Source organism: Lontra canadensis, unplaced genomic scaffold, assembly GCF_010015895.1.
Source record: "Lontra canadensis isolate GAN:19392208 unplaced genomic scaffold, GSC_riverotter_1.0 scaffold45, whole genome shotgun sequence".
Lineage (NCBI taxonomy): Eukaryota > Metazoa > Chordata > Mammalia > Carnivora > Mustelidae > Lontra > Lontra canadensis.
This window is the reverse complement of record NW_022631039.1, coordinates 1,312,701-1,335,934: the sequence shown is the minus strand read 5'-3', so window position 1 is coordinate 1,335,934 and position 23,234 is coordinate 1,312,701. Positions and strand designations below refer to the sequence as shown.

Below are 23,234 nucleotides of genomic sequence, written 5' to 3'. Positions count from 1 at the left end.
GCCCCAGCCGTCTGCGTCTTTCCAATGGAAGCACCGGACGTCACGGAGCAAGGAGGCGCTGTCCCCACGGAACTCCTGACCCACAGACTCCACGAGCATAAGATATTTTTGGTTTATGGTCCCAGCGGGTCTGGAAGGGTTTATCACAAAACTAAGCAAGCCAGACTAAGGAGGGATAAGAGGTCCAGGAGGGAGAGGCTCCAACCGTGGCCACGTGTGGACCGCAGGTAGAGCGCTGGATGTGGCTCCAGCGGCACAGACTGGAAGAGAGACAACCGGTGGGATTGGTCTTGGGTGTGTCTCTCAGTTGCCTTTGCCCCTGGGATGGGCAAGGCTGACTTGATCCTGAGGCAAAATGCGATTTCTCTGCAGTCTTCCGCCAGCAGCAAGACACTTAAGGGATGCCCTCCCCGTCCCTCCCCTTCTCTGCCCCACTTTCTCCGTAGGAGCCAAATGCTCAAATATGTGTGCTGGATGCATTGGGTACATCCCAACGATTCTAAATCTTTCCTAAAAGGGCTTCTGATGATGGATCATTATGGGGTCATAGTCCAAAAATAGCCCTTTGCCAGCAAGAAACCTCTTTGAATGTTTTTTTGTCTTAAAAACTAGCATTCCGCACCATAACGTATCCACTTTTGTTTTACACTAAACTGTCTTAGATTTCCAGCTGAGAAGGAACACGGACAGTGCGTGAGCGTGTGCTGGGTTTATCCCAGAGGCCAGGAAGCCCCGGTCTGCTGCTGGTCCTGATGCAAGGGCCAGAAGGACATGCGTGCAGACGCCTAACGCCCAAAGCCCTTCCAAAGAAAGCAAATTCCTAGGGGCAAACGGGGTTACTGAGCTTGGAGGGCCTTTAGAGGATGTTTATTAATGTCAATGTGGGTCTTTTTATTTTTAAAAAATTTTTAATGTTGTTTTCTTTTTTAAGATTTTATTTATTTGAGAGAACGAGAGCAGAGCAGCAGGAAGGGCAGAGAGGCGAGGAGAGTCCCCACCAGGTAAAGAGCCCAACACAGGGCTCGGTCCTAAGACCCCGAGACTACGACCCGAGCTGACGTCAAACGCCTAACTGACCGAGCTACCCAGGCGCCCCTTATGAACGTCAACGTTAATCATAGATTTGTGTCATTGTTTTATTAGAGAGACTCACACAGAAAACGAACGGATCCTTGGTGAAAGGATGATTTTGGAGAAAATCTCCAGGCAGGTGAAAACGATCGAAACGTGTGAGCTAAGACCACGTATAATATTTTCGGTGCAGACTGGGATGGATGCTTTGTGCACATAGAAGTTTCTTCTCCGTGAAGACTGTGCTTCTGGCCCTGTGCCCTCTCACTTCCTCAGGGACGCTGCTGCATTCGTTACCACCTCCCAGTCCTTCTCCGCTCTTGTCCCCACTCCCTCCACGCCAGGGACCCCATCCTCCAACGTCCTTCCCTCAGGCAAACAGGTATGATAATTCCGGAGAGTGATTTGGCCAGTCCAGCACGAGGAAACGTGTGTATACTTTCTGACCCAGAAATTTCCCTTCTAGACAATGTATATTTAGACTCGCTCCGGTTCCTAGGACGACTGTACAAAGACGCTCATGGCGACGCTGCTGGTGGGAGCAGAAACAGAGCGGCCTAAAGAACCAGCAGCAGGAGAGGACGTTGGTAATAAACTGTTAAGCGAAAAAATACCCGGGAGCAGCGTGACTGCTAATAACTACAAACGGCGAGTGTGGATGGACACATGTTCATTTACTCCATGTGTCTTGTACAGCCGCGGGGGGAGCCACAAAGCCGCATCCTTGTTTTGCAAATGAATGATGCTCCCCGGAGTGGTCCCGCTGCCTCCACGTGTATGGACGTGTGCGTGAGCGTGTGTGTGCGTGTGACATGCTCCTCAGCGTGCCCCGTGCGTGAATTTATCCTAACACACAAACTCCACGGTGAGTACGAGTCCATCTTTTCCACGAGCCTATTAGGAGAAAGATGACTCACTCTGTCCCCGCACCCAGCACAGAGCCTGGCGCACCAGCTTGCGGCATCTGAATGGGTTTCGGTATGAACGTTTGCTGGCCCCATATTCCAGTTTCTTCCCATGTGCTTTGATCTGAGAACCAAGCATGCCCCAGGAAGAGGAAACAAGCACGCAGTGTGTGACTTCTAGGCTTTTACACACACACATTTATTCACGCTCAGTGTTCCAGGCTCAAACTGGAAAAGCTGGGTTGAACAAAGATAAACCACGATCTTTGCGGTAGGGCATGTCTAAGACTGTCCTGGGCGTTGACGTTCTCCAAGAGGTAGATAAAGCACTAGCGTCATCTGAACCTTCCTTAGCATGAAGCCCTTTCAGAGGAATATTGACTTACGTGATGTTCAGAGGCTCATCACTTTGCTATGCGTCATGTTAGAGGAATCATTGGAATAAATAGGTCGGGGGGGAAGAGAAATCCCAAGATGGGGTCAGACAGTCTCCCCAAGAATGAGTGATTGTAAGATTCGCAGCTAAGATCCTCTGCTGTCCCGACTGGATGGCTGAGACCAGAAGGATGAGAGGAGACCAGAAGTGGCCGGTGTAACAAGGGAGAACAAAACACGCTTATGGACGTGACGCCGTGGCAGGGGGGACCCTCCCAGCTGGGGCGCGGGGACCTGGCAGGCTGTCAGTGAACGTCCCAAAGAAAAGGGGACAGGGGGCAGCAGATTTCTGGGTTCTATTTGAAAAGCTCTTGATTTAGTAGGCAGAGCCCACAAACATAGAGCTTGTAAACTCCCCTGGTAAATTTGATGAGCTGAAGTTCGAATTGGCCCATATCTTGGCCTTATTTCTTCTCCTCTAACAGTGTCCTTTCCTCCAGCCAGACTAGGACCAGCGGACTGACAGGGATGGAGGCCAGACCACTGTGAGTTGGGGGAGAAAAGTGAAGGAAAGGTGGAGAATTAAGACAGGCATCGGCAGATTTTTCAAGAAGTTTGAGGAAAATTGTAACCTATCAGTTTTTTTAAAAGATAAGTGACAAGAGAGCAGATGTTTATGATTAGTAGAAGAAAGAGATTGACGAATAATAGAGGAGGTAAGATGGAAGGAATAAGGTTCCTGAGAGAGTGGAGGAGGAAGTAGACATCTGCACACATGTGGTAGGTGGTCCTTGGACTGGTAGGGGGAACCCTCCTCCACGGTGATGGGCAGGGGGGGGGAAATGAACACGAACGCAAAAAAGGAGAGAGGAGAGTGGGCTGGAGGTTGAGGAAGTTTCTTCCTGGGAGCTTTGTTTTCTTGGGGAAGGAGGAAGTGACATTGTTTTTAGAAGAGTGGGTTGACTCAGTCATGGTGGAGAATGGGGAGGGGACCTGACCCCTGGAAGAACCCCTGAGCCAAACAAGCACCCACTGGGGTTGGAGGTTGTGCGTATGTAAGGTCGCCCACGCAGACCCCATAGCCGTGTAGGATTTTCTTTCACAGGCCCCACATCCTGAAGTAGGAAAAGCAATCATAAACAGCTATAAAGCAGATTGTCCAAGAAAGGAGAACTCGTGTGAGCTCTCAGTGGTGAGGTACTCCCGAAGGTGACAAGAGGATGGCTGAGGCCATGGGAGTGAAGGCTGAGAGGGAGGAAAGTCACTGGAGTTGAAGTGGAGGCACCATGAGGTGAAAATGTTGACTGGTAATCCAAGGGCCGTCTTAGTTTCCTCATACAACACCAGGACTCAGGACAGACACAAGACTCTCGACAAGCCGCTAACCAGCGAGTAAGGCATTTGAGAATCGTGGTGATCATCAGCAGTAAAGCATGTGATGGCAACTAGGAGGGCCTGGAGGTGATTTTTACACAGCTCTTAAGGGTTGGTGATGTGGAGGTCTCCCAACAGCCTCTTCAGGGGTAACACATCACTCTTTATCTCAGGGCTCCTGGAGGACCTCCCCATTCTCCCAAGTGTGCGCAATCACACACGCGTGCTCACACAAACACACACACACACCTTACTCCACTGAGAATAGATCCTCTTCTCTGCGTTAAGTACCGAATTCCCCATAAGACTTACCATAGAAAGGTTTCTGTGGGCCCGAATACACCAACACTGATGCGGCCCAACCCTTCCCAACCCCACGATGAGCCCAAGACCATCCAGTGACTTGATGGAGTTGCCCACAGCTGCCTCCCGCTAGGCACCATACGGTACGCACTCTCCCCTAAGACATCCCTGAAGCCACTTCTTGGCGATGGGGCATCCTGGTTATGGCCGATGAGTTGAGTGCTGTTGAGATCCAGCAGGGAGCAGTGGCCCCAGAGGTGCCATGGAATTCCCTAGACACCTTTTAGGGACCGTGCAGAGAGGATGAGGAGGAAAACAAGGACGGGCATGCTGGGGGCAGTGGGGGGCCTCTGGCCAATTCCAGCCCAGCTAGGGAGGCCAGCTTAGTAAGCAGGCCATGGAGATGGAGTCCCTTCTGCCTCTCACTGTGCAGGACCTTAAATCATGGAGGAGCTGATGGGTCCTGTTTATGTAGAGACTCTTTTTATAAGCTATTCAAAGCAAGGGTGGGAGGGAGAAATACGGAAAGAAAAAGTCCCTTTGAATTTCCATTGCTTTCAGAGTCAGCAGTTTAATGAGTCACGCATTCTGAATCCTTGCTTTGTCTACATGTTTTCATTTCAAAATACTAAAAACACTTTGTTTGGAACATGGGCTATTTTTAGCTCATATATCAAGAGTGCACATCCATTTCTCCCCATATTAGAAAAGCCTCCTTCAGATCGGGTTGGGGCAGCACCACGGCGGTAGGGCTGTTTACTGAGCTGTCATCTGTTGAAGCTACCTGGGCATCTCTCCACTCCTGGGGACTCCCTTCCAGCTGATCTTCTGGGCCTACTGAGTATCCATGAGTCAGCTCTAGACTTAGTCTAAAGTCTGGACAAAAGAGGAAGGACCCCTCCTCAGTCTTCCAGGCTGAGGAGTGAGCACCCTGGCTAGAGGCAAGTCAAGTCTTCACGACCTATGCCCTCGCAGGGATCAAAGAAATGAAGTAGAAGTGAAGGAGGTCCCCATCTGTAGGGCATGTTCTTCAGGTATGTCAAGAGAAAGTCTACCTACAACTTGGCAAAGACAGGATTAGATAGTCTGTAGAATTCTTTTATAAATTGCAGGAGGAGATCTGGGAGAAAAACCGGGAGGTATAAAGGGGGTACCCTACCCAGTCCCTGCCCTCTACGTAGGATTTCTTTCCACACGGCACTTAGTGCCGCTAGCCAGCTTTATCTACCTCATCGCTTTGGTTCCATTAGTGATTTTTTTGGTTCCGTTATTGAATTCTCTCCTCTGGGGACCACCTTCTTTTAAATGCTCTAGCTTAGAGCATTAATAGCAAGCACATTACCACCGCTTAAAGGATGGCCAGCCAACTTCAAGAATGGTATACAAAAGCCAATACCTCAAGGGGCTGAGTTGACAAAGTACCTACTTCTCTGGTCACTGCCTTGCTCTTCCATCCATGTATTTATAGCAGAAGCACCCAAGTGCTTACCCTCTGACTCTCCTCCCTTTGACTGCTATCTTGATCAGGAGTGGACAGCAATGAGCAGAGAGGGAGTTTGGAATTGAGACCATACCGACTCTCCGTTGAAGCTGGTTGCCAAAATTGGCAGCTATCTGGCAAGAATGATTTTCATATGGACAGAGAGACTGGAGACATGCAGACAGCAGATAGAAGCAGCTTTCTTGGGTTTTCTGTATCACCCAGGCCTTCATTCCAGCCCCGTTTGAGGTCTTGGAGTCTCGGAGGCAGCCCCTCCACCCGCAACCCCTGCCTGAAGTCTTCCAAACATGTTCCTCTTCTCATTTAGGACACTTCTACCTGATTTCTGTTACTTGCAACCAAAATGGTACCAGGAGGTGTGAGAATGGCCTGGGGCAGGTAGATGGGACACATCGAGGAGATGCCTCCCTGCTTTATAATTCTGTCTACTCTGCCTGTATCAGGTGTGAGCACATGGGCCACGGCCCAGCTCGCTTCAGCACCTCTGGGGAGGGCCTGACACTCTGCAGGCCCCAATACGGTACTCTCTGAAGGAGGTTTGCAGCTAAGGAACAAAGGACAAGGAGACTATGTGCTCCACAAGTCATCGCTGCTGGAGACTGACATGAGGACATGTCCCGCAGGCTGTGTTCCCTTCCCCTCCGTGCCCAGCCTTTGTGCCGAGACCTTGACAGTGGAAGCCACTCCCATGGCCACATCTCAATCTTCTCCTTCTGCCTATTGCATAAGGAAATCTTTGAGAAATGTGTGGGTGTGCCCCCAAGGAAGGAGTCAGCAAACGCACGTTTGTGGTGGGCGTGGGTGTGAATCTGTGATGGGAACCATCCTGGAGCCATAGAGACCCTCAGCCTGGGGTCCAAAAAGGATGAATGCCACCCCCCAGGGAGAAGGCATGGGAGAAGCAGATTTGCTCTGCCTGGGCTACTGCTGCCCCCGGAGACAGGTGTACCTACACTGTCTAATGCATGCCCATCACAAGTCTGGCTAAAAAATTCTAAATCCCAAAGCCACAGGAACAAATGAGGAAATATTTTTTTGTGTCCAAACATGCTGAGCAGAAGTCTGACTCCGTCGGACTCCCTGGTTACTTCCTGCATGACAGCTTCGTGGCCGCTAGGGTAGACAACTGTCCTCTCCCTCTGTAGCACCAGCCACACTTGCCATTTGCCACAGCCCACACAGGACATGCAGAAGTGTTTCTCTGCCCCAGTCCTGACCTTCCCTCAATGTGCCCTCCCCCGACTTTCTCAGGGCAAGCACCCAGCAGTCTATCACTTATCCCAGGCTGAGCAAAGGCCAACCGGAAATTCACCCTTGGACTGGATCAGTCCCCTCTTCGGGCTCCTCTCCTCGAAGGGGTGGGCTGGGACGGGGAGGCCCAGCCCAGATCATCCTCCCACACCTCGCCAACCCTCCTGAGCCAACCCTCCAAGCCTGCCCTTCAGCATAACACGCCCTTGGCCAAGGGTCTTGTCAGCTCCCAGCTTTGATTTCCCAAACAACGAGCTGTGTTAGAGAAGGTTCTGGATAGAGTCTTACAGCATTCTGTGCTGGGCCCTGCTGTCGAGCCCCCAGCCCCAGGGACAAACTACTGAAAATCAGGAGCCGTAGTCCCCTGAAATATTCCCACTTCCTTTTTATCCCCCGCAGCCCAACCATGAACTCATGGCCCCCACCACTGGCACTTTTGACCACTTCTGGCTGCTGGTGGCAGAGAGGGCTCGAGAGCCCATTCCAAAAGGTCTTTGGGAGACCATTTGAGAACATCTGATGATACGACTCACCTCAGACCACCTCAACGACACCAGCATCACATACATCACAATCCCCCTCCCTCCAAATCCACCTAGAGTTGAAATTCCTCTTGAGTTTTTATATCCTTGAATGTCTCCAAGGAAAAGAAAAAGCAGAATCGAACCCCAGGAAAACTGTGGCTTAGAGCACATAAAGCCCCTCGCCCTTGAACTGACCTCCTCACCTGTAAGTGGGGAGAGGGAGGTAGGCCGGTGGTTACAAATGTACGTTTTGGACGCAGAGACATTTGGGTAGGAATCCTGGCTTTACCTTTGTCTGTGCCGTCTGGAGCAAGTTGCTGAATGTCTGTCTTTTCTCCTGTAAAAATGGGGTTAATAATCCTCCTCTGGGGTTACCATGAGGATTCACTGAGATTGTCTTTGCCAGGCTTCCGCTCCCACCCAGCCCCAGGGTGCGCACTCTGTAAGTGACCTCTGTTTCTGCTTGCCCTAATGAGCACCCTCCAACCTAATCAGTCCTGAGAAGGGCAGTTTTCAAACCCCTCCCCTTGCCCCATCCACACGTCTCAGATACAGTCAATGGGAACCCATCAGGCTCAAGGCAAATGGTACGATCTCTGTACCCAGCTGGGACACCCATCCTCCCAGGACCCGGCACCCAGCTGGGACACCCATCCTCCCAGGACCTGGCACCCAGCTGGGACACCCATCCTCCCAGGATCTGGCACCCAGCTGGGACACCCATCCTCCCAGGACCCTCCCTGAGGGGTGGAGCGTCCTCTCCCTGCCCACACTGGGACACTCAGCAGCAGCAAATGCTCCCAGTCCCCGCACCACCCCCTACCTGAGGGCTGAAAACAATCAAGTCCTGAGCAAACACTCGAGAAAGCGCTTTCTCCGGGGGGTTTGGGGGAAGAAGACTTGCCAAGTGGGGAAGTCGGGGACCTGGCTCCTCGGCGGCTCCTCTCCCCCTCCGGGGGCTCCTCTGCCCCCCTTTTCCTCATTCTCAGGCTTCCCCTCTCCAGGTTGCTCAGGCAGCCGCATCGGAGGTCCAGAGCGATGTTCTCAGAGAGGTTTGTGAGCCCATCAAGGGAAGGTCGGCGGAGACGCACGCTCTGCAAGGAGTTGACAGAAACTTACTGCCGGCACCTGCTGGTGGGTTATTTACTCAAGTCAGCCGCCTCGGTGGTCCGCACCCTCCCTTCCGTGCTGAGACAAGACAGTGGCACAAGATGAGTCATTACAGTCATGACAGATGTTTAGTTATGAACAAGGCCTCAACGTCACCCGAGGGCATTACACAACCAACCGATAATGTGTTTTTGGAACCAACCTTAATATTTACAGGTACTTTTCCGTTCACACTCCCAAGGGCTTTGCTGTAATAGAAGCCACGTGGAGAGCCATAGACCCTCCAACACGACTGCACCTTGCAAGAAAGCCCAGCACCTTGCCAGCACGATCTGTTGCCTTGCTGTTGACATCAGCAGAGCCACAGAAACAAATGGGACCAGAAGTTAGAAATAGCCATCCCAGGGAGAAGATTCTTGCCAAGCCCGTGACGTTGCTCACAGTCCCGGGGCAACGTCATTCCATCTTCCTTGGACAAAACAAGGGGCACCCAAAATTAGCATCCCTTTACCAGCTGCCGTCAGGCTTGCTTCCCACGTGTATGGAGCCTCTGGGGTCCCTCCTGTCCTCATCTCTCTTCTTTCTCCAACACCTGGTTAATCCCTACTCGCCCTTTACATCTAGGCTCAGGTGAGGGTACCTGGCTGGGCTGAAGGCACCCTTCAGCTGTGCCCACTTCTGAGGTTGTCCAAATATTTTCCCTCTCTCCTGGCAACACTGCGTTGAGAAAAGCTCCAGGCAGGGAGTCCTTCAGATGTACATTGTGTCCTGTGGGTCCACGCAGGGACAACCTTAAAATAACTGCTGTGAAACAAACATTTATTGAACTAACATTTAATCGATATAGGCTCTCTTTGGTTCCATATTGAAGTTAAAAGGAAATGAAAACAAAGAGTCTCAAGAGATGCGAGGTACGGAGAGTTTAACTGGGAGAACCTTGGTGATGAACCAAGCAAGCTCTGGTCACCCTGCATGAGCCCTTGTCTGAAAGAGCCGGCCTGGGGGGAGGTCTGCCCAGTACAGCAGGCGCTGGCCTCTCCTGGCAAAGACGGATGAGTCTCCATTCCTCACTTGGCGCCTGCACAGCGCCTCCTGGGAAAGGCTCCCTGCTCTAGAGCAGCCTTCTGATTCTGCTGAGAGCTGTCCCTCCAGGTCCTAGAAGCATCCCCTGCAGAAACCAGCCCAGAGGAGATGAGGCTCAGAAAATGCCTTTAAGAGACACAAAGCCTTGAAGAGTGTGTGTGGATGTTATCACTGTTGTAAAGGATGGTTTTAAATCTGTTGCATGGTAGGCATTGAATGTCAGCCCCATCCCTGCTCCGTGAGACAGGCTCTGCCCTATGCCCAAGGTAGGTCAGCTCCTGGAATGATGAATGACAGTCCTGTTAACTGACGATGTGCTTATGTGCTTGCAACTTCCACCTGGACCGGAAACCTGCATAATCTAGGTCAGTCTAGACCATCTGGACAATGGTCTCTGGATAATCCTGACATAAGATCTGTGGTTCTCTGAGAGTTGTGGCATGTGACTTGGACTCTCCCCAAAAAGTGAGGCTCTATTTTGTGTGACTGGGCTGGAAATCCCCAAAGGTTGGGGCCGCAGAGATCCCCTACAAAGAGACATCCTATAACGGTCTCTGTGTAATCTCAGACCCACACCCAGCCCCTATCCTCAAACCCACACACAACAAGGAGGACTCATCCCACAGCCACACAGCTGTACGCACTGCCCCATCGACATGAGCACCCAGAGGCACCCTCCCACACATACGCACACAACTCAGGTTCACACACACTAGAGCCCCCACTTGCCCGCACGTGCTGCACACACATCTAAACTCTTTCTGTCACCTTCAGTTGTCATGTTAAGTTAAAAAGGAAAAGCAAGTTTCCTGGGTCATTACAGTAGAAACGCAAAAGAAAAGTGACCTATTACTTTAGTGGCCATGAAAGGCCTAGCACCATCAACGTTGTGACTGGTAGCAAATGTCGATTTTGAAAGAGAGCGAGCACCCCCCATATACAAGAACTTCTGGATGTGTTGAGTCGCCTCCCTCATCAGTCCCCTCCAGGCGGAGTGGACGCCAGAACAGGAACACCCTCCAGTGCTACTCTGGCAGCCAAGACCACAATAAGGCCTGCCAGGAGCTCTCAGCAGAGGATGTCCATGCTGATGGTCACAAGGGCATTAGAACCCATCCACTTAATTACTTGGAACTTGCTCACAGCTGGACAGGAGTCCTGGGCCCTGGGGGTGGCAGCTTCCCATAAGGAACGATTTCTCCTGCTGCTCAGTTGGCCTCTGGTGCCCCTCCCTGCGGCACTCACGCTGTGCCAGAGAAACACAAAGCCAGGGGCTGGCGCCTCAGCCAGAAAGGGACTTGGTTGGTCCAGCCAGAAGCCATCTCACCAGAATGCTCCTCTCTAGGTCATAGCTGGCCTGATGCACCATGAGGGACACCAAGAGGCCCTCCACAGGCTGGGACTGATGACCCAGGGCCAACTAATGAGACACTCTAGGTTGGCATCTGCATAGAAGACGGACCCGCATCTTCCCATCTCACTAGGAGCTTCTCAAAGACAAGAGCCATGCTGCGTGCCCTCCCAAGTCCCAGTGGCCGTATGCACCCTGGGACCCACTGTAAGTACCTACTGAAAATAACTCTTTTTTCCCAGATTAACTGCTTACTTCATTTCTTCAAGAAAGTCCTAAGGACAATTAATTTCTAGAATGTCTCCTTCATGCCATTTGCCAGTTATCTTTATTATCACCTGAAAGGTCAGCCAGGAGCTGGGTTTTGAGCCCAAGTTTTGACGTTAGAGCTCTGGGCTCCTTCCTGGACCCACATTCGTGTCCTCTTCATCTTTTCATGTCACTGATGACCCAGCTGACACAGCCACTTCCTTTAACACCTAAAGCGTTCCTGAGCACTGGTCCCTCACTGGGAGGCACTCTGGGCACTCACGGGCTCCATCGGCTCCCTCTTTTACCAACCCATGATATGCAGGGACTGGGGGTCGTGATGTGTTTAAGAACATGCCTAAGTGAGTCCGACCATGCAGTTCAAGTCTTGGCTTTGCCGCTTGTGGGCTGTGTGTCTGTGGACAAGTGTCTTGACCTCTCTATGCTTCCCTTCCCTCACCAGCAAAATGGACCTCATGATAATAGCGGCTACTGCCTAGGGCCATTGTAAGTGCCTGGCATGGGATAAGCACTCCACATGCCAACCATCACGATTAATTCCTTCCCTTTGCACCTAGCAGGCAGTAGCTGAACCACTCTGTTCAGGTGGGTCTTGGGCTGAACCCACAGTGGGACAGGGGCAACAGTGGCACGGAAGTGAACGCACCACAAGACACAGCCTCACGGGACCCAGAATCAAGATGGGGCACAGACACAAGCACAGGCAAAAGGAGGTTCTCTTGTTACTCCAGTTCAAAGAATCAGGTTGTCCTAGAGAGTGTCTGGGAGGGGAGGTGTGGACTCCGCCCTCCAGTCCCACCGTTTAGGAACATGATGGGTCCCTGTGCCTGCCTCTGAGGAAGGGAGAGACAGGGATGAAGTCTGCATGAATGGGCCACCTTGTCATCCCAGCATCTGGGTCTCCTAGGATCTATTTGGGTACGTTGGTCACAGGCAAACTCAGTTCTTTGTGGATTTTGGTCCCTTTTGGAATATCTAAAAATTGCAATACCTGTGGGAGTAAGGTGTGGCTGAGAACCTAGTGTTTACCACTGGAGTGTCCAAGCCTGCGTCTGTTTGACATAAATAATTCGTACATATGGGGCGAGTGGTTCTTTCATTGCTAGAATAGCCAAATACTTCCCAGACTGATTATCCAGACTAAAACCCATTTCAAGTGTCCACCAAGAATGCTCCTGCCCCTCTGACCGCCTCGGGCATCGAGTTAGAGGCTTTGCGTCTCGTAGCCCTAGCCCCAGGCACGTTATAATCCTGACTGTATGCTCCGTAATGTTTGAAGAGGGCTTTGCACGTGGGTCTTTCTCTCAAAACCCTGCACACATGTGTCATCAAATTGATCCACAAATAAAATGTATTTTTATCGGAATACCCTCCAGGCTCATCCCTGTTGTAACAAATGGCAGGATTTCCTTCCTTTTTGGCAGATTAATATTCCAATGACTGTGTGTGTGTGTGTGTGTGTGTGTGTGTGTGTGTGTGTGTGTGATGTGTATATATATCACATTTTCTTTTTTGACTCACCTGTTGATAGACACTGGGTTGTTTCCATATCTTGGCTACTGTGAGTAACCCTACAACAAACATGAAAGCATTAGTGTCTCTTTGATGGTGACTTTTTTCCTTTGAATATGCACCCAGAAGTGGGATTCCTGGATCTTATGGAAATTCTATTTTTAACTGCTTGCGGAAGCGCCATAACGTTTTCTGTAGTGGTTGTACCAACTGACAATCTCACCAAGAATGCCCAAGTGTTCCCTTAATATAATCCTGTTTGGACGGTGCCTCTGGATGAAGTGTTCAGTGGAGTGGGTCATGCCATGTGGTGGTTAGTGGGTACCATGACTGAGAGCAAGAAGTCAGGGTGTAGTTTGAGCTCCAACCAGCCCCAAAGCTAAGTGCTGTGTTTACTGGACCTCGTGAGCACTAGAGCTCCTTCTGCAGGAGAGATGTTGTCAGAGAGGAAAACGCTGCTCAAAGTGCTGCTGAGCAACAAATCCTGACCATCGTGCTCGTGTTTATCGACTCTGAGACTGTCCTGCAGAAGTGACTGCTCACCGTCACTTAAAATATTTTAATACCAAGGAATATTCAAAAGCAAAAATAAAAGAAAAAAAATAAGCTGCTGGTCTGTATGTAGGAAATGTCCACTGAGTGCCTGAAAAATACAAAAGTGCAGGCTAAATGCTCCCTTAAATGTACTGTAAAAGTGAAAATTCATTTTCTACCCATTTCTATCCAAAATCATTTGGATATATGGAAATAACATGTACACCCAGGCAGAGCCGAGATTCTAACCCAAGTCTGAAGCCGGGAGCCGGTTCCTCAGAAGCACCTGTGGGATGATTCCTCAAGTGCTCGTCCTGTGGGGATTGGATGTCGCGTCATGGACTGGCTCAGAGTCGCACAAGCAAAGTAGCCTAAACTCTACTTCCTCCAAATGAAAACCAGGAACTATCAAGGGCCCTGAGCAGTTAAACTGAAGGTGGAAAACCACAGTAATATAGGAAACTGGATATTTCCCTGTGTCCACATCCATTCAAAAGTCAGCATCCAGCCCCTTACTTTAGAGGAAACAGCAAAGACTCACGGGCTAAAATCAAGGTAAAGTCTCAATCACCACGACTGTTCACTGCTACGGTCCCCGCTACTATTAATACCGTGCTGTGGGCATTAACAAACAGGAATAGACAAGCAATTCAAGGCTCAACATTGGAAAGAAACAAACAAAAAAAATCTCTTGCTCCTTAGAGAGGACATAATTATACATTTGAAACCCCAAAAGAACCCATGATAAGTAGTTCCGGAGATGGGGAAGCCAGGTTAAAAAGGAGGGGACAGGACAGGGCCCCTTTATTAGCTTTCTTAGCTGAGTAAGATGGTGCAAGAGAGTTTCTGCCACCCTTGCTACGATCATTGACATGGTAGTTGGGCCTGTCCCTGCAGATGTGCTCAGGGCTTGCCGCTAGTAGACACCCAGTAAATGCTTGCTGAATGAATGTCGGCTGCCATTAAGTCAGCTGCCTAGGGGTTGTGCTGGGAGGCGGCCCCCATGATCTGCCTCCACGCAGACTCTCACAGAAGCTCATTGCAATGACCAGAGTTTCCGCAGTTACAGACACTCCTTCAGTCCATGACCTTGACATGTGAATTGGTCTTAAATATAGTGTCTACACGCAGCGGTGCGTCGTGATTTTGTGAGGTCCGTGGCGGCTAAGCTGTTACTAATAATGATAGCAAGCAAATTAAAGAGATGTGCATCGTCAGTCTTTCTTCACAGCACAAGGATCCTTACGTAACCTGGGAGTCCTGCACGGAACACAGCGAGAGAGGAGGGACATCGGCTGCCTCGGTTTGGTCTCCAGAAGCCCCCATGGGTTCAGCCCAGCAGGACTTGGTGTTCAGTGATTCTGCCAGTCCCAGCTTGCAGGGCCCAGTTGGCTCTGCTGGGACCCCCTTGCTGCCCTCCACCATTAAGCTCACCCAGCCCCTGCCACCTTGGACCCACATCTAGCCTCTGACCCAAGGACATGGAAGGTGAAGACCCCCCCAAGTCAGATCACGTCGTACTCGCTGTGTTGGCAGAGGGGCGGGACCTGGCGTCCCTTCACTCTAATCCCTCATAACCAAATAATACCATATTTAGTCAGTTCCAGGACTCTAATGATTTTTGTTTTAACATCTCTGAAATCGGGGTGACTTTTATAATCATGGACATCTTAAGTTGGATGAAATATCTAGTAATAGTTGAGGCAAATTAAGTACTCCATACCAAGCATACTTCTAGGCACTGTACGTGAGTTTCCTAATTTGATCCTGAAAGTAACCCTAGGATGAAGGTATTAGTATTAATATTATCCCCATTTTAGAGATGAAGAAACAGAGGCACAAGGCACAGAGCTGGTGGTGGCAGAATTAGAAAGGTGCGCACCACATGCCCAAACACAGCTCCTCTCCTGAGCAACCCACCGGGGTCCGCTAATTTTCTGCAGAGATGCTACAGGTACGCCTGGCTAGTGTCCTTCCTGCCCAGACCTCAGGGATCCACCAGCACATCCTGGCAGGGTCCCTCTGGCCACCCACAGCCTCTCTCTTTACCTAGCATGCCACCCAAGTGTCACTCACACACATGCCATGGCCAAGGAGGGTGGACAAACACGGCACCCTACCTTGGGTCCCAAGCATGTCAAGACTTTTAGAAGCTAGGAAGGCCATCTTTGTTTTCTGGGGCCCAGGCTTCCATTATGAACCCTGGTGTGGGCTCCAGCTCCCTGCCTCCTCACCATGCTCCCCTCGCTGGAGCCATCGCTGCCCCTGGGACACCCAGTCTCCTGGCTGGTCTCTCTTCCCCAGAGAATGAAGATACTCGGACATGGGCCCAGAAAGCTGACTGCCAGTGGGACCCCACCCTGACCCCCAGAGCCCCCGCTGGCCTCTGTCGCCCGGATGAGCCGGCCTCCCCTTTGGTTCGGTGCTGATCCAGGGACAACCACTGGATGACCTGATCCCCAGCCCAGTCCTCCCCATCCTGCCCCACAGAACCTGTTGTGGGAAAAACAAACTGGGACATCAAGTCAGTCAGAGAAAAACAAAGACCCTATGATCTTACTCATGTGGAATGTAAGAAACAAACAAAAAACAAAGGAAAGGAGAGAAACCAAGAAACAGACTCAGCTAGAGACAACAAACTGATGGTTTGCAGGGGGGAGGTGGGGGAGGGAAGGGTGAAGCAGGTGGTGGGGACTCAGAGGGCACTTGTCAGAGGGCACCTGGGTGGTTCAGTCCATTAGTCATCCGACTCTTGATTTCGGCTCAAGTCATGACCTCAGGCTCATGAGCTCGATCCCCATGTCAGGCTCCACAGTCAGTGCGGAGTCTGCTGAAGACTCGCTCTCCCCCTCTGTCACTTCCCACTGGGCGTGTGCACGTGCTCTCTCCCTCTCTCTCTCTCTCAAATAAAAGAAAATGACCCCTATCACGACAAGCGCTAAGTAATGTAGAGAAGTGTTGAATCACCGTATCATACCCTGAAACTAACAGCACACTGTATGTTCACCAACTGGAAGTTAAATAAACACTTTAAAAAAATACTTTACATTCATTCCAAAGCAAGCCCTAGGCCTTGGTCGAAGTCCTTTGTCCCCTAGTCTCAGAAGAAGTTTCCGGAACCAGCCAGCCGTAGCCACAGATACCCCCAGTGCTCCCAGCTTTCCCTGGAGGATCCCTCTCCCTGCCCCTAAAAAGAAGTCCCAGATCACAGAGGGCACAGCCCCAGGTCTGGCTGACACGGGAGGACGACATTCCAGCATCTGTCTCCTGGCCATGGCGGGTCCTGCTCTGCCAGCTCCCTGAGAACCTTCCCAGGGCCCCGATGCCCAGAACCCTGCTGGAGCAGGTCAGTCCCACCCTCAGACCTGGTGGCCGCCTTGTGCAGGGGCAGATCGCCCTCCAGGGGGCCTGTGCTGGGACTGGGATGGGATCATTCATGTCATGTGCCCACACAGGGCTGGGTCCTTCATCGGGCCATAAAATTATGTGTCAACATCCAAACAGCAACCTGCAAAAGAGACTAACCCAGTCACTCCCCAATTTACAGTTGGGGAGACTGAAACAGAGAGGCTGAGTAACTCCCAAAGGTCACATAGCTTCTGTCGAAGGCCAGAGGATCTCCTGACGCAAGGCCAGGAGCTCTCGGGATGGGGCGTGCAAGGACCTCACACCACCTCCCCTCTCCACCCCTGGGCCACTCTTGCCCTCACTCCACCCCTGGGCCACTCTTGCCCTCACTCTTGCCCTCACTCACTCTTGCCCTCACTCTTGAGATCCCGTGTGTCCCTCCAAATTCATGGGCTACAGCTCTAACCCCTAACGTGAGTGTATTTGGAGACAAGGCCTTTAAAGAAGCAGTGGAGGTCGTCAGTGTTGAGCCCTAATCCTGCATGACAGTAGCTTTATAAGAAGAAAGAAACAATCACTCCCCCCTTCTTCTCTTGCTCTCTCTCTCTCTCCCCTGCATGCGAGGGCACAGCACGAAGGTGGCTGTCCACGAGCCAGGAAGAGAGCTCTGACCGGACCCCGAACATGCTGGCACCCTGACCTCAGACTTCCAGTTTCCAGAGCTGTGAGCAGACGTCTGTCTGTCTTCAATACCTGTCAGCGGTATTTCATTGTGCAGCCTGAGCTGACCATCCTCGTCTCAGCTAGGCGCTGGTCTGATTCGTATTAGTATGAGATCTACTGCGGGTGTATTGGTCCTGGATCCTTGTTATACAGCAGGGCATGGTGACCCCAGTGACCGCAGGGACAGGGCAGTCATGCAAAGAGCCAAAAAGCCAAACGTCTAGCAAGAAGGTGGCGGGAGACTCCGATGGAATGATTCCCTTCGTCCAAAGGAGTAGCCACAGCTCATCACTGACTGATTGTTGCCGTTAGGGGCTACGTCCAGCAGGGCCAGCTGTAGTGTTTAAAGAACTGGAAATCCAGATGGTGACGATAACAAACCAGCTGACTCTTAAACGCCGGCATGACACCCAAGTTTCAAAGCGACAACAAAATAAAGAACGCAACAGCACAGGAACAGCAGTGGCCAGACTCTCTCGGTGGGCTAGCTCTGGCCTGAGAACCACGATTTCACAGCCTCATTTAGGGGAGGGACAATTCTGGAAGCCAGGGCGGTGGCTGAGATGGTGGGAGCCCAGGCCTGAGGGTCGCTGTGTGTCCAGCCCACCGGCCTCTCCATGGGGACCGGGATGGGAGGGGAAGTCAGGATCTCACCCGTGGCTTCCCTCGTCAGTCTCTGGTGTATCTCCCCAGGGTCCCGGAGCGCCCACGTAGAGACAGCCCAGAGCCCAGCAGCCTCAGCCCCAGACTCCTTTGCCTTTGCTATGGCTGCTCCACAAGCCGACTGCAATGCCTACAGGGGCCCCTTCCCCCAGCCTTGACACGTTCCAAACCCACCGGGGGTGTCGCTCCCAGCTGAGGACCGCACGAGGCCGAGAAGAGCAGGACAGCCGCAAGGAGCCACAGGGAGCTGAGGCCAGAGCCTTGACCCAGGCCGTGCTGGGCGCAAACATGCGACAGGTGCCAGGGGACTCCCAGGAGAGGCCCGAGTCCGCATCCAAGCTGGAGACCTGGAGATGGGCTCCGTGAGTCCAGCTGGGCAGGGCCAGATGCGGAGCTAGAGGCCGGGGCTTGGGAAACAGCAGTGCTGATCAGTGCCCTCCACCCGGCCTCCGAGGGAGGACCTGGGCCAGGCCTCCCACACGGTGCGATCAGCAAGGCCTCCCACCTCTGCTCCGTGGACTTTGGCTGCTGAGAGCTGTGAGGCTGCGGCCATCAGCATGCCGGAAGCACCCGGCAGCCCCTACGCCATCTCTCCAAACCCAGCGGGACAAAGATGAAGCCCCAGACAACAAAGTCAGGGTACAGGGCCACCACTAGTTTGCGAGGACAAGCCCACCTCAGGGTAAGAGGCAGCAGATTTGGGACCTAAACCAAAAGGGACAAGGAAATCAATTTCAGGCCCGAGGGGGCCCACCAGGCCATTGCCTCCCCTCTCAGTCGTGGCCCGCGGCCCTGGCCAGTGCGGGTTCTAAGTGACTGTGCCATCGGGCCTTGTGTATCTGAATGTGTTCATTATATTTTAATATGATTATGTTCAATCCAGTAGACTGAAACAGATCTGTCCAGATGTATAATTAGTTTCTAAATGCTTATTATTCTTGGTGGCAGCGCTGGCAGAGGCTTGGAGAATGGAGAGGAGTCCGTTAGCTCTTTTTGCTCATTAGTCACGGTTGTGGGGATTCATCGGTAGGTCTGGGGTAACCCTGGCTGCCCTGGGACTCAGGGCCCTCAGCCTCCGTCACAGTGACCTTGTGCTCTGAGCCCCACCCGGGGATCGCCGGATCTCCGGGTTCACCGGGAGCTCCCCGCTCTGCCTGCCTGTTCTTCCCCAGCCTCCTCTTTGGGAGGAGCTCTGCACCCCCACTCCAGGGCCCTGGAGGACGACAGCCCCCACATTCAGCACAGTGTCCCCAGCACCTGGCACAGGACCCACCTATGGCTCCATATCCAGCGCTGCTGGCGCGTCCGAGCAAAGGTCCTCCACAGCCTCTGTCCCGGCTCACCCAGGTCTCCTGGAGCTCGAGAGAGCTTTCCAAGGGGGACTGGTCTGGGGCACCCGATCTTGATGGGCCTCCGGGGCTCAAGCTCTTTACGTCCTAGAGTAATTTGCCTTCCTGGTTGGGCAGACTCTGATCCCCTGAGAAGCATGACAGAAAGGAGATCCCCAGGAACACCTGGTCTTCCCTCACGGATGCCCAGTGGTACCAGTGGGCAGGGCATCTGCTGCCCCTTTTTAACTCAGGGCTCATGTCTGGGTCTTCTTGGGTAATCCTCAGGGGCTAAGCTGGATGGTGCTCCTAGTCCTGACTTCAGGAATACTGGTGTCCCAGACATCTCCCCCGGCTGGCCTTGGAGACATCACAGCGATCTGCCCCAACTTCTGAGGGTTCCCAGGGTGCATATGCAGATCAGGTGCTCACTATAACCTAACCCTGATCCTGACCTGGACCCGGACCCGGACCCGGACCCTGAGCCTAGCGTTGTATGTAGACACAACCAACAAGATGCTTGGGAAAATAAGGTAAGAGGTAGCCAGACACCAGGGTTGCAGATGGGACTGAACTCTCCAAGTGGGCTCTGCTCCAGCCCAGGAGGAAGTGGCTACCTGATCTCACCCTACACCCCGTGGGCCGCACGGCCTCTCTCAACCCCAGACAGGTGCTGCTGCTTCTTACTTAGTAGGTGCTGCCTGAGAGTCTTGGTTCACTGCAGATGGACGCCTGAATTTCATGGTCCCTTCCCCCAGATGCCATGGGGCAGGGGCGGGGACGGAGACAGGGAGAAGCTGGCACTCGCCCGGGCACCCGGGCCCTGGGATCAGGTACTTACCTCTTGAACAACACCCAGCAGAGGCAACAGTGCTTCTGAAGGAGGCTGATCTATTTCCCAGATTGCCAGGCACAGACCCCTAGTGGGTCCTCGTGGCCTCTCTTCCTTGCTGCCCACGGCCTTTGCGGAACAGGCGCTGGTTCTGGGAGCCGTCCTGAGCCCAGACGCGTGAGCGTAAGACCACACCCACCCAGAGGCCTATGAGCCTGGAGGGAAGGGACCCAGACCGCCTTTGGACTTAACACTTTCAAGAGGGACCCAAGCTGGCTACAGACGCTCGTCTCCCATCCTTTGTCCCTAACAAGTCCCCTCTCCTCAGGGGACCGTCAGCCCAAGAAGCCCTCCCTTCTGGTGCCGAGCGCCGCCTCGCATGGCGCTTTCCGCTGACTGCTCGAAACACTCCTTTCCTGTGAGGTTCCATTTCAGTACACACCTGTCGTTTACGTTTTGAAGGCTTGTCCTTACTCCTTCACGTACATGTCTACCATCTCCTTCCTCTCCTTTCTCCTCTCTGTGTTGAACTTCTTGTGCTGTTGGCTGGGCTCCCTCTTAGACACTCATCTTATCAATTCCAACTGATCTTTATCGCCTCATCTTGACTTTTACTGAGTGTTTCTTCAGAATCTGTGTGTCTGTTTTATTGCCTTTTCTCTTTCTTCTCTCTTTGTTCTCCTTCAATCTCAAACTTCAATTTTCTGAGGAGCCACAGGGATCACCTAGCCCCAGGCAGGAAGTGCCAGGCCACCCACCCATGTCAAGGGAGGAGACTCCTCTCTCTCTGCCCTTGGAAGGCTGACTCCCCTATAACCTCACCCCAGGACCCCTGAGACACCCGCCCCCAGGACAGGGTTGCAATTGTGGGCTCCCTAGGGGACACACACCCATGCCTTCTGGAAAGGGCCCACACTGCCTAGGCCTTCTAGAAGGAGGCCTCACTTTTCATAATCAGCTGCTCTGGAAAATACGTGCATCTGAATTTGTGCCTTCCTGCCAGCTGGTAGGAGGTCCCCAGCTTCCTACCCCTGAGCAGGAGCCCCCAGGGCTGGCCAACTCCCAGGAAACGCAGCAGAGAGAGACCAGCACTGATCTCTGTCACATGGGTCGAATTGCTGACCCAGACATCTTACTTTGGGGATTTTAAGGAGACATTTCTATTAGGCATGTCCTCCAGGCCTGGCTGCACAGAGAGGCAGATGGGGCTAGACAAGGCTGTACTGCTCTGACCACTGGGCGATGGAACAGTCTCTTAGGGGCCATTCTGTCAACCCTATCTAGGTCTTTTGTCACTGTCCCCAGTTTTGACCACCCTATGGCCAGCTTTGACCCCCCTCCCCACTGTGAAGTGCTCCACACTGCCGGGGCCTGTCCCCCACGCAGGGCCTCTCGTGGGCTGCCACTCTTACCCCAGCCTTCACCCTCCCCAACTAGACGACCCAAGCAGTCTGCTTCTGCTCCTGCCTGTTCTCTGCAGAGCCAGGGCGATCTTTGGAAAGCGTCAACTGGGCCACATCACGCCTTGCTTCGAATTCTTCCGTGATTTCTCATCAGATATAGAATGAAATGCCCTCGCCTTTCTGAGGTCCCCGAGGCCCTGTGATCCACCTCTCTGACCGCCCACTCACCCCACAGCCGAATCCCTGCCTCAGCAACACCCCAGAGCCTTACGCCCGTGACTGTATGCCTGATGCTCCTGTTGGAGGCTCGCGCCCGGATCCATGAGCGCCCAGCTTCCCTTCTCACTCGGGTCCGGTTCAATGTCACCTCCTAAGAGGCTCTCCCCAGTCACTCCGGTGAAGTGCCCCATCCACATGCGCATTCCAGACACGATTTTTTGCCAACATAGAAAGCACGTGTCACCATCTGAAACGATCTTATCTATCCATCTACCTACCTATTTGTTTGCTGAGTTTGGGAGTTCTGCTCCTAATCGTCCCAGAGTAGCTCATATTAAACCAACTCTCTGTCATAAATAACATCCGTAACAAATAATAGTCGTAAAGTCTGGGCAATACATAAAAGATGATGTTCAGAAGGCATGAGAATGACTCAAAGCAGGGGGACACTGAAGGGACGTTGATGTTGGAAAGACTAAAAGGCACTGGGCACCTTTCTGTTTGTGTGACTTTCAGCGGAGGGCAGCCCCCCAACAGTGCCCTGTGAGGCTAGACACCGAAGTCTTACTGCTGAGCAGTCAGAAGACGGGGTTCAGGGCATCACCAGCAGCTGGGAAGGATGAGGGACTCGCCAGCAAGGAGAGAATCACAGAGGGAAAGACCCAAATCTCATAAGTCACGCTGTCAAACATCAGGTCAACCCCCAAACTCTACCCGGCTAGGGCAGACTCAAGCAGGCCGGCTAAGCCTCAGAGAACTGAATGGACACTTCAGCTGTGTCCAGCTAGAACAAACACACTGGCGAACAAATAAATACTCTTCGCACGAACATAACAGAACCCAGAGTCTCTACCACAGCTGGTCTACAAAGTCAGGGCACAATTCAAAATTCCTAGATGTGCAAACAAACAGGAAAACATGATCTGTACCCAAGAAGAAAGGCAATTGACGGAAACCACGTGGTTGCAGATTTTGCAATTAGCTCAAATTCATAATAGAAAACATTTGCTAAATGTTTATTATCTGTGTGTCATCACTAGGATGTAAACTCCATAAGAGCGAGAACCTAATCAGTTTTGTTCCTTGCTCTGTCCCTGGCTTTTAGAGTAACAAATGGTGCATAGAAAAACACCCTGAAACTATGAACATGGCATGAAGCAGGATTGTATTTTTTCCTCCTATTTTCTGTCTTGATTCCTTGAGGGCCCTCCTAGGTGAACCAAACTGCACCAGAGAACAATCATTCTCTTTCGAACACAGAGCACAGTTGTGAGTTAGTAGCAGCTGTTATAGACAAGTGACTTTAGTCTCTAATTACTGCCCAAAAGAAAGCATGTCGATCAACTATTGTGAAACCTGATGTCATCATTATTCACAAAACATTCATCACTTAACTGCCTTAGAGTAAGAAATACATATGTAAAGTTAGCTTGTTCTAGGGCCTGGGTGTTTTGTGTGCGGCTAGTTCGTATCAGAGGGAGCCACGATGTCCAAGGTCAGACATAATCCATGTATATTGAGGAGGTTAATCCCTGAGGTAGATGTTTTAAAAAA

General features: G+C 52.0%; 1 protein-coding gene across 2 annotated transcripts in view; it reads right to left on the bottom strand.

Moving 5' to 3' along the window:
• Positions 1–23,234, bottom strand: part of CALN1 (calneuron 1) — a 488,233-nt gene that overhangs the window by 450,191 nt on the left and 14,808 nt on the right. Inside the window, exon 2 of one of the 2 annotated variants that reach the window (XM_032872377.1) lies at positions 8,209–8,398. The exons of the other annotated variant lie outside the window; for it this stretch is intronic. Within the exon in view, the coding sequence (XP_032728268.1) occupies positions 8,209–8,327 (119 nt within the window). The 5' untranslated portion in view covers positions 8,328–8,398. The remainder of the gene's footprint in view (positions 1–8,208; positions 8,399–23,234) is intronic. 2 annotated transcript variants of the gene reach the window in all.